Below are 11,699 nucleotides of genomic sequence, written 5' to 3'. Positions count from 1 at the left end.
TATACATGAATATGTTGTATGTTTCTATTGCAGGTAGAGACACCTGAAAATTTGAAGTTTGTGTTCTCAAACATATCAATGACCTTAGAAATATTGTATAGAAAGTAGAAATAATAAAACAAGGATTTGTTTCTTTGCTGACCCAAATAATGTCTTCGAAGAGGCCAAAGAAGTCTTGTTTGGGAAATATTTTAGGAAGGCCCTTTCAATAATTGTTATTTGATTAATTTCATGTTTGTTCTCTAAGTTCTCTTATACCATTTGAAGCCAGAGAAGATCTGAAGTAAACTTTTGTTTTGCAAACTTTAGCTTCCTTGACTCAGATAACAAAAACATATCCTTAAATTACTGAAGCAGATTGCATAATTTACTTGAAGCAGACTAATGAATTCAAGATACAAGGAACTTTTGCCAAGCTTAAAATTAAATTATGTGGGAGCAGAAACAAAGTTAATTTTTGAAACATAAGAGGCTAAGAGGTTTGAAAGTAAGATTTTAATAGTGCAAAGGGTACTTGCATGATAGTACCATAATCACTGGTCTACCAATCTTAGTGCAGGATTTTAAGAATACCTTGATATGTGTATTATAACCATTCCTGTATCCACACTCTATCCATGGTCAGAATTAGGTCTACCTGGAATCTAATCTGATCTCTAATTTGTACCTTATCTAGTACCTCTGGTACTCTTTAATATATATATTTTATCTTTCCTGTATCCACACTCTATCCATGGTCAGAATTAGTTATCTCCAACTCTTATTCTATCCCTTCGTTTCATCTTTCAAATTCTTATTAAAATATTAATTGTACCTAGTTGTTGAATATCTAGAGTAGACTCAGTAGTTTAAAATAAAATTTATAAATTGAAAGTCCAGGTGAATAAAAACAATATTTTAGGAAAATATAATTAACTCATTTGCGAAAAACAAGAAAAGGAAAGTTGATGATTGAAATATTTTCTCGCTGGAGCTATATAGCTGTTAAACAGAGACGTATGCTTAAGAAATAAAATAAATTCTGATAGACCTGGGACAAATTAGTTTTTCTATTTGTTACAATATCCTAAAGCATAATAGCATGAGTAGTAACTATCAAAGAAAACGACTGCAATCGGAAGTCAATAGGTATTTGTTAGTAGCAGTTAAGATCATATTGGTCCAGAAACAACTGGATAAAACTAGGAGAACTAGTATTTGATGTTAAACATGTAGCAAGAAATTCTCCCCTACACACATCTATAGGGTTCATATAAAAGAGCTTGTTGTAGCTACAAAATATAGATCCTGTGTTGCTGGAGGATTGTTACCCCTAAATTGACAAGTTTTAGCCACGTGGGGACATTAAGATGAAAAGCCATTGGGTTTGAACTTGGAGTTTAAATTATTGGGCCAACCTACTGTCTGATTTGCCTGTCTAGTGAAATTGATGGAAGTTCTGGGTTACACTCATTTTAACTAAAAATTCTTGGGCCCTAGGACATACCAAACACACGCCGCTCTTTCAGACCGATAAGAAAAAAAATCAGGGTTTTGTTTGTTTGATGTTTTTTTATAAATAATTTACAGTTTTATAAAATTTTAACAGATTCAAATGTCCAAGAATTGTAATGAGGCCTTGCTGGGCAAATGGGGCTGGGAATTGGCGACTAATCAGAATCACTTTTGGCCCAGAATTGTAATGTCCAAGTATGGTGGCTGGAATGCTTTGATTCATGGAGAAACTCCACAGCTTTCTCTAAGTGGTGGAAGGACTTAAAATCTATTTTCCAGCAGCAGCACACTAATAGGCTGTTTTATAATTTGTGTTGGAAGTTGGGTAATGGGGCAAAAATCAGGTTCTGGAAGGATAAATGGAGAGAGGATGATTTAACTCTTCAAGAAAAATACCCTACTTTGTATCAAGTGAGCTACCAGCAGGATTCTTCTATCAGCCTAATGGAATTCTTGTTGATAATAAATGGGAATGGAGGATGCAATGGAGGAGAAATTGATGCTGAGATTGATGCTGTCCAGATTTGCCCAACCAGTATGGACTCCCTTATTTGGAAGGTTGATCCTAGTGGAGCCTATTCCACAAAGTCAGCCTACAATATCCTCAAGAATGATGGCAGATCTGTTAATGACGACAGAGCTTTTAAGATTATTTGGAATCTGAAAATCCCCCAAGAGCAATTGCCTTCTGTTGGAGAATTTTCATTGTTATTAATCAACACATTAAAAAATAGAAATTACATATTAAATTATTATTGACTAATTTTACGAAAGAAACAGATTGCCTTCTGTTGGAGAATTTTCAGAAACAGATTGCCTACTAAGGCTAACTGAGAAAGAGACACATCACTTTGCCTTCGTATAGGTGCCCGTTATGTGATAGTGAAGAGGAAGATATTGGCCACATCATGTTCTCATGCAGAATGACTAGGAATTTATGGTGGGAGGCTTTGAGATGGGTCAATAGAGTGGGCCCTTTCCCCATTGAACCTAAAAATCATTTTATGCAATTCTCTCATTGGAATCGCAAAAGCTTTATAGACAATAGATGGGTGATAAAAATGCTATTAAGTGTTAACTGAGTTGTATAATTCTAAGTGTTTGTAAAAAACAAAAAAGAAAAGAAGTTCCTATTAATCATAATATTTGGAGGGCCACTGGATTATGTGGATTGGAAAGCAATGCTTTATTTGGCGGTGCAAGTGGGTAGGCAGCTATTGTCATAGTTTTAGGAAATTTGGGATGTTTACAGTGATACAAATCAATTTATTCCATACAAAAATAGTATAACATAAAAATCAAACTTATGGTTACATTAGCATAAAAAATAATATGCATTACCCTATTAAGTATTTAAGGATAAAAATACTACCCCTGCTCCCTAACACAAAACCCATGCCAATTTTCATTTGTTTAAGTTATCAATTTAAATTTGTGAACTTATTATACACATGATTTGTTCTGGTCTCTAACTTTGATCTGACAATATTTGTTCTCAACCTCATCTAACTAACTAATATTCATGTTTAAAATAAAAACTGCCCTTGTGCTGTTCTTTACAAATATAGGAGTCTAGGATAGTGATTAACTATTCAAATAAAGGACAAGTCATTTAAAATAAAGGGCATGAAACACATGTAGAGATTATAAAGGACAACTATTTGTTATAGTCAATTATGTTTTTAACAGAAAAATTGATTCTTAATTCAAATATTGTAATTGGTATGAAGGACTTACTAGAATGTCATTCCACACAATCTCCTTTAGCGTTTCAGGTACGTCTTTCCAATTATTGTGGATAATGGGAACCTTTTCTCGCGCCACTACGCCTAGGTAGCTGTGGAACTTTTCACGCATCGGTCCGGATGCTCTCCCGGTAGCGGGATCCACATAAACAGCCGGTCTGGGCTGATCCACGGTTCTTAATGTCAATGTTCTCAGTCGTGTCGTTGTTCTACTCCTCTTGGAAGTCGCCTTTGATTGACCATCGGACTGCGGAGGAGACGTCGGATCTGTGGCCATGATCCTGTAAATAAAATACACAATTAATATTAACGATTACATTTAGACATTAACAAAAGCAAAGGCGTAATACTAACATAATCATTATATTTACACATTAAACAAAGCATTACTTTCGCACTCAGCCTGTAGGGATGTTTTCCCATAGACCTTCATCATGATCTACACGATTTGCATGTCCATCATCCACTTCATCAGCTTCATTCATTGAAGGCAATTGTTTTGAAAAACTAGACATTTGACCAATGTCAAGGGTTGACTCATCATTATGGTAATTCATTCCACTTGGTCTTCCTTGCAGAGCCACAGACAAACTTGAATTACATGGATCTTGTACATAGAAAACTTGTCTGGCTTGTGCTGCCATAATGAAAGGTTCGTCTATATATGCCACCTTACTAAGGTCTACCAAAGTAAATCCCAATGGATCTTGAAACACACCCGTTGTCCCGTTCACCCACTGACACTTAAAAACAGGCACTCTAAATGATGTATAATCAACCTCCCAAATTTCTTGAATGACACCAAAGTAAGACATGGATGCTCGAATGGGGTTGTTATCCGATGTACTGGAAAAGTGCTCCGAATCAGCATCAACACAGACCCCACTGTTTTGTACCGAACTTTTATCATCTTGGGACTTTGTGTAGAATGAATAATTGTTAATGTCATACCCCTTCCATGTAGGGACATTCAAATTTGGGCCAATGGCTAACAATGTGAGTCGTCTGGAAACACTTTTATCAGCAAGTATTGTTTGTCTAAACCAATTTATGAAAGTTTTGTTGTGCTCTTGCAATACCCTCATCATGTTCATTTTGGGGTGACTATCTCTAACATGTTTTTTGTGAGCCTCTATGTACGGAAACACCTCTGTTGTGTTGTTTAATATATACAAATGTGCTTGTGACACGTCATGTCTAGTCATTGTCACAACATTGTATCCACGAGTACCCTTGCCGGCTATTGGCTGGTCATGCCGGGATACAGGAACACCGACAGGTTTCAATGAGTCAATGTACTGTGAGGCAAACTCAATGCATTCTTCAGCAACGTATCTTTCCACTATTGAGGCCTCTGGTCGATGTCGATTCTTCGTATAACCCTTTAAGACCTTCATGTACCGCTCAACTGGATACATCCATCTAAAATACGTAGGACCACAACACCTTATTTCCCTTACCAGATGAACAACTAAGTGTACCATAATGTCAAAAAATGAAGGAGGGAAAAACATCTCCATTTGACAAAGGACAACGACAACCTCATCTTCCAAAGCATCCAACTGTTTAGGGTCAATGACCTTGGCACATATAGCATTAAAAATGAAACACAAGCGACTGATTGCAACACGGACCTTCTCAGGCAATGTTCCGCGGATTGCAACAGGCAAAAGTTGTTGCATTAACACATGACAATCATGTGATTTCAAGCCAACCAACTTAAGCTCATTCACAGACACAAGACTCTTGATGTTTGAAGAGTAGCCTTGTGGGACTTTGATATTACGCAAGCATTCACAAAAACTTCTCTTTTCAGCTGTTGACATTGTGTAACAGGCTGGGGGCAGATATGTCCTGTTACCTTTTGAGATAGGATGCAACACTTGACGTATACCCATGTCAACCAAGTCTTGACGACACTTGAAACCATCCTTTGTCTTGCCTTTAATGTTTAGGAGGGTCCCAATTAAAGAATCACAAACATTTTTCTCGACATGCATGACGTCTATACAATGCCTAACATGATGATCGGACCAGTACGGAAGATCAAAGAAAATAGACTTCTTTTTCCACATGTTTGAAGTGGATGATGGTTTTTTTGGGACTTGCCGAACATATTTACGACATCCTTGACCCGCTGATATACTTCATCACCAGTTAATGGATTTGGCGCGGTTTCATGTTCTTGACTTCCATCGAATGCCTTCTTCAAGCGTCGATACGGATGATACTGTTTGAGAAATCTTCGATGCCTAGTATACACAGTCTTCTTTCCATGTTTAAGTTGGCGGAAACTAGTATTCTGCTCACATATAGGACATGCGTGATGTCCTTTGACACTATATCCACTTAAATTTCCGTAGGCTGGAAAGTCATTGATGGTACAAAAAACCATTGCACGCAACTTGAAAGCATGCTGCAAATTTGCGTCCCATACATCAACCCCTTCATCCCACAATTTCCGCAAATCGTCAATTAACGGTCTTAGATATACGTCAATATCATTACCTGGTTGTCTTGGACCAGCTATCATCATACTCAGCATAACATACTTTCGCTTCATGCACAACCACGGAGGGAGATTATAAATGAACAGCAAAACGGGCCACGAGCTATGGTTAGTAGTTAAGGTTCCAAATGGGTTCATTCCGTCCGTTGCAAGACCAAGCCTTAAATTTCTAGGCTCGGCCCCAAATTCAGGATACAGACGATCAATTGCCTTCCATTGCGGGCTATCTGCAGGATGTCGCATCAATCCATCTATTTTCTAGTATTTGCATGCCATATAAGGTTCTTTGCATCTTCCCCATTAGCAAACAACCGTTTAAACCTTGGTATTATTGGGAGATACCAACACACCTTTGTTGGACGGCGGTCGGCGTCTGAGACTAGTACAGTAGAATCTCCGTTGGTCGGTCTGTACCGAGAAACCCCACACACAGGACAGTAATCTAGTTCAGCAAAATCATCTCTGTACAAAATGCAGTCATTACAACATGCATGAATTTTTTCGTACTGCATCCCAACTGGACATAAAATCTTCTTTGCTTGGTAGTGATTCTTTGGCAAGATGTTATCAGCAGGAAGCATGTTTGTCAACAACATCAGCAACTCACTAAAACTCTTGTCACTCCACCCAAATCGAGCCTTCAAGTTAACCAGAGCTAACACAGCTGACAATTTTGTGAAAGATATGCAGCCGGAATACAAAGGCATTTTTGAATCAACTTCTATGTTGTCATACAACGCTGCATGTGCCTCTTCAAACCCCTCTTGCCCAAGATCACAAATCATTTCTTCTATAGGATTTCCGCTGTCTGTAGTAACATCGTCAGCCTGTGACATGTCAGCTGTATCGAGGGATTCCCCATGCCATATCCACTTTGTGTAGCTACGAATTATTCCCTCACAAATAAGATGAGTTCTTATGTCATCAATTGTTTGGCGCCTCCCATTTCCACACTTCACACATGGACAAAAAAATTTTCCCCACATAGGTTGCGCTTTACTTTGAGCAAACAGCAAAAACTCTTCAACACCATTCTCGTACTCTTCAGTTATACGTGATGCGTTCATCCAACTTCGATCCATGTTACACCTTCTATGTCAAACGTTAGTGGCTTAGGGGTTACTTGACATGCATCACAAGCATAGAGCACCAATTGTAGTAGAAAACACACCAGAACTGCACCTTTTGTACAAAACGCTGCAGTGGAAAACACATTAGCAATTGCAGTTAGTTGGACCAGCAATGCTAACAAGAAAAATGGTGCATGGCTGTTTCAAGGGATTCGGCATTTTTCAGTTTGTTGGCCTCTATTACCAATGCTTATAAGAAAAAATGAAGAAAAACTGCACAAACGACAACATCGAAATTTAATGACGAAAGTGGTGCAATTGAAATTCAACATCATTTTTTAAACATTTATAAAATCAAATCAGCTGAATTTGGGAAAAATAATCTATGTCAAAGTAGTTGATTTCTGGTGGTAGAAGAAATTTCACTTCCTAATGGTGGCAGGATTTAAAGAGTATCTTTCAGCAGCAACACAATAACTGCTTTAATGATAATTTAAAGTGGAGGGTGGGTACGGGGTCCAATATTAGTTTGCGGAACGATTTATGGCTGCAGGACAACTGTAATATCCAACGAAAGTATCCCCAATTATATGTAATAAGTAAACAGCAGAATTTTCTAATTAATTCTATGGGAGAATTTGTGGACGGCAGATGGGAATGGAAGTTATCTTGGAGAAGGGACTTTTTTGACTATGAAATACAAATGGCAGCTGACTTTGTAGATGAGATTCATTCTGGTCACATACATGTTATTTGCAACTCTACAATGACAAGGAGACTTTGGTGGGAGCCTTTGAGATGGGTTAATAGAGTGGGTCCTTTTTCCACAGACCCAAAGAACCACTTTTTGCAATTCACTCAATGGAACAACAAAGCTAGTATAAACAACAGATGGAAATTTCTGTGGTTAGCTCTATCCTTCTTCGTCTGGCATCATAGAAATGCTATGATTTTCAAGAACCACCCGTTTGATCCTGAAAAGGTTATCGATGATACCTTGTTCCACACTTGGTCTTTGTTAAAATGTGCAGAGAAGGACTACACCAGGGACTACACCATCCATATGTAGCAGTTGCATGTGGAGGTCAACACCAGGTTGTCTCATGAACGACAACTCCATTAGCCATCTTCCAGCGGTCAATGACATGGTGTGCATGCAACGGGACTCGAGAAATTTGAACACCTTGCAATACATGTTCTGGGGGTGGTCGGGTAAGGACATAAAAAGGCGGAGATGAAGAGATTTATTGTAGAATATTTCAGTACACCTAGTACTGAATTTTATACATAATATATTTGCTTTTTGCCTTGCAAAAAAAACAACAAAGGAAGGGTAAATGCTGACACCTCTTCCAAGAGGTGCAACATACATGTAATTAAGTTATGGGGTGTAGCTGGTCCACAATACCATCCTCAAATTCAACCACAATTGGGGTTAATTTATACTTGTTCCTATAGTACCTATGGTACTCTCGTAATTGTATGATATTGGCACAAAAATACATAATAAACATCATACTAGACAGCTCAAAAGAACAATTACACGGCATGAATATGAAGGCATTAAACGAATACATGCTTTCAGGCATCATACATGTTTGTGATTTGTGGAATTTCAAAAACATATTTTAAACTATTACTAGAAACAATAAACACACCTCCAAATAATGAAAGGAGTTCTTTGGTGATTCTTTGGTGCCTGATTCAGCCTGAAAAATAATAACACTTTGGTCAATCAACCGCTTCTATGACAAACATTTGTGTAATATGTAGAAAATAATTTGTGGCAATCAACTTGATATGATACAGAATTAAATTGCAAGGCATTTACTAAAGAAAGCAGTGAAGACAGAGTTCCAACAGTCATATATAAAGCTCAAATGATGGAAGAAGGTCTTCACTACATCATATTCTTTCTAGCTATATAAAGCTGAAATCATCATTGCAAGACAGGAATATATAATTAATAAATGGCTCCAAAAAAACAATTAGTGTAAATTTTGAAATGGAAATGTTCTAATATGATCTGATTTGTATTGTAGAAATTATTGTCCTAGCATTTGGATGGAATCTCTATGCCCTTGCCCTGTTTCATTTGACATGTACTTAGATTTTGCTTTCCTTTATTGAATCTGATATCACAACATCATATCTTGGCATCTACAAATTACAGCTAGCATTTGGATGATGCTCTGCTTTTACTTTGGTCATGGCTCAAGTCCAACGAGAAAGATTTTACACTTCACTTTAATCAATGTTCTTCCAATGTAACACTAGGTTTCTATACTTAGCTTGGGAGTGTGGGGGCTGGACTTTTGTAGCATGGGTTAGGTAGCAGGGTGCTATGGTGCTGGCTTTGTTCCTACTAATAATCATAGGAACCAGCTGGCCCCTAAAATTTGTAACTTCAATACCACTGGTACTCATTATTAATATATCATATCTATGTTTGCTGACAAAAAAAAAATTAAAAGAAACTATTTGTGTAAATTTTTAATATGATTAAGCATATAATGTAATATAAATTACTTAATTTATATGTATAAATTTCATAATAGTGGTTATTCCACTATCTACTATCCTACTATACCAGTTTTGGGGTGAAATGCTCTGCATCTGTATTCAGGAATTGATAATGATGCATACAACTCTCATTGACCATATTAGCCCAGAAAGGGAGCTTGCACTAGCCTAGCCTGAGTCTAAAGGGTGAAGGTTCTTTGTGATGGGGTTAAACTGGTGGTATATTGATGGAAAATTTAATGGGATCTTAAATTGTGACCAGTCCTGATATCAATTGGTGGGAGGTATTGGTTTGATTGACTTAGGGATATTTTTGAAAATCAACCTATTGTTCATATGGAATTAGAGGTCAATTTGTTTTTTTAATAGGGCAGAAACATTTATCAGGCTGGAGGGGTAGAGAAGTGAATGTGCAACGGGATGGGTTGAGGTTGAGTACAACATGTTGGATTCTATATCCAGATGATGCAAAGGCCCAAGCTGTTCACTCAACAGAGGCAATGGAGCCTGATAGGGGGGCACATCAGGATTGACTGAGTTATATCCGAGTGCCATGGTACACAGTCCTTGAATCTCTGAACACAGATGGAGCTTCATAAAGGGCCACATCATGGTTAGTCAAGACATATCTGGACGGTACACTAAGCAAATGGTTTTTTTTTCCTAAAATACCAGAGAATGGAGTTCTTGCTCATAGTAATGCCACCAAAAATAAGAATCCAAGGAATGTAATTAGAAACCTTGGAACAAACACCCCCTTAGATATTGGGAAAAAACTCTAACAAATGAATGAAATTAGAAACCAAGGAATGTCTATTTTTCCTTGATTAGTAATATCAGCCTGTAGAGATTATAAAATTTGATTGCATCATACAAAGAAGGATTGGTGTAACAGAAAAGTGCAACAATGAAAGCTTTCTGAACCAAATTCTCATACAAGGATGTGAGAAAATGGGCTTCAAAGTAGAGTCTGTGGCTATAAATTCCTCAGCAGATGACTATTGTGGTTCATGTTGTTATGGTTGCAGAACAGGAGATAAGAAGGGAACTGACTCCACTTGGTTGGTTGATTCTGTAGGCAATGGTGCAGTGATCCTCACTGGATGTAAAGCTGAGAGATTCATACTTGAAAATGTAAAGAATGGAATGAAGAAAAAGAAGTGCTTAGGAGTGATTGCTGCAGCAAGTTGGAGGAATAAGGTAAGAAAGAAACTCCAAATTCAATACAAGGTAACCATCTCAGCATGTGGCTTTCTCAAGACTCGTCCTCTAATGATTTCTAGTGGACTAGTATGCTACGAAGACATAATTTGCACCAAGAAAATAATTAACTAGAAACTAAAAGTTTGCAGTGCAAACCTCCTATCATTTATGCTAAAACACACTGCATTATCCCATCTTCGCGATGAGTCCATGACAACTAAGAATATAGTGAGATTTCAACTCATGTAAGCAGACAAGAATAGACCATAGTCACTGTTTACATTATTTCCTGTTTATATAAATTTCTCGTTAAATATTTAAAGAAAAGGAAAATAGTAAAGTAGAGCTATTCACCAAAATAAATTTTAATATATAAATAACAATAATAAAGAAAATCATTAAGAATTACGTTGTTTATGCCCCTCAATAACTAAAAATTTTCAAATTGAAATTTTATATTTTGTTTCAATTATTTAAATTATTAATAATTGGGAAATAAATAATTTTAAATAATATTAAAAATGTTGTAAGGAATATATCTAGTGGGAGAGCTATTTTTAAATGATTGTGAGTAAAAATAGTAGGCTTAAATATATTTTTGATTCCTGATAAATATCTGATTTTGCGTTTACTCTTTAATAAATTTGTATTTTGCGTTGAGTTCTTAATGAAAAAAAATAATTTTATTTTGACCCTTAACACTTATTCTTAGTTCCTAATAAATTAGTAAATTTTGTATTTACTCCTTAATAAAAAAAATTATTTGTTATTAGTCGACACTAAAAAAAAATTATTATTTTATTATGGAGTATATACAAATTAACTAATTTATGAGAGACTAAAACAAAATATCAAAAATAAAATATAAAATTGTTATTTTAGTAACGACTCAGCGTAAACCAAAAATTCATTAGAGACCGAAGAGAAAAATGAAATATTTATTACAAATCAAAAGCCAAAATAGTAAATTTCCTTCACTTGTATGATTTAATTAATTTATGATATTTAAAATTTATAATAATATTTTGAATAATATGTAAATATAAATAACAATTAATTATATGAAAACTATTAAAATTAAATATTATTTAAAATTAAATAATTAATCTTTTATTCTTTAATAGACAATTCATATTTCATTAGTAATTTTGTTAC

At 36.0% G+C, this 11,699-nt stretch overlaps 2 protein-coding genes across 2 annotated transcripts; both read right to left on the bottom strand.

The window, feature by feature from the left end:
- Nucleotides 1-3,637: 3,637 nt before the first annotated feature.
- LOC114404455 lies at nucleotides 3,638-5,991 on the bottom strand. Its single transcript, XM_028367396.1, has 2 exons — nucleotides 5,349-5,991; nucleotides 3,638-5,181 (listed from the first exon to the last, which is right to left on the bottom strand). The coding sequence occupies exons 1-2, from the start codon at nucleotides 5,989-5,991 to the stop codon at nucleotides 3,638-3,640; spliced, it is 2,187 nt and encodes a 728-aa protein (XP_028223197.1).
- Nucleotides 5,992-5,999: 8 nt separating this feature from the next.
- LOC114404454 lies at nucleotides 6,000-6,830 on the bottom strand. Its single transcript, XM_028367395.1, has one exon. It carries the CDS (start codon nucleotides 6,828-6,830, stop codon nucleotides 6,000-6,002), a length of 831 nt encoding a protein of 276 aa, XP_028223196.1.
- Nucleotides 6,831-11,699: the final 4,869 nt, after the last annotated feature.

The sequence above is a fragment of the Glycine soja genome, unplaced genomic scaffold (genome assembly GCF_004193775.1).
Source record: "Glycine soja cultivar W05 unplaced genomic scaffold, ASM419377v2 tig00103987_1_pilon, whole genome shotgun sequence".
NCBI lineage: Eukaryota > Viridiplantae > Streptophyta > Magnoliopsida > Fabales > Fabaceae > Glycine > Glycine soja.
This window is presented reverse-complemented; position numbering and strand designations above follow the sequence as displayed.

Bases quoted from the DNA above. Each gene is read 5' to 3' on its own strand.
- LOC114404455 (XM_028367396.1), bottom strand. From the start codon at position 5,991: ATGCGACATCCTGCAGATAGCCCGCAATGGAAGGCAATTGATCGTCTG. The intron at 5,182-5,348 runs GCAAGTCCCAAA...TAAACATTAAAG, and splicing joins GGATGTCGTAAATATGTTCG to GCAAGACAAAGGATGGTTTC.
- LOC114404454 (XM_028367395.1), bottom strand. From the start codon at position 6,830: ATGGATCGAAGTTGGATGAACGCATCACGTATAACTGAAGAGTACGAG.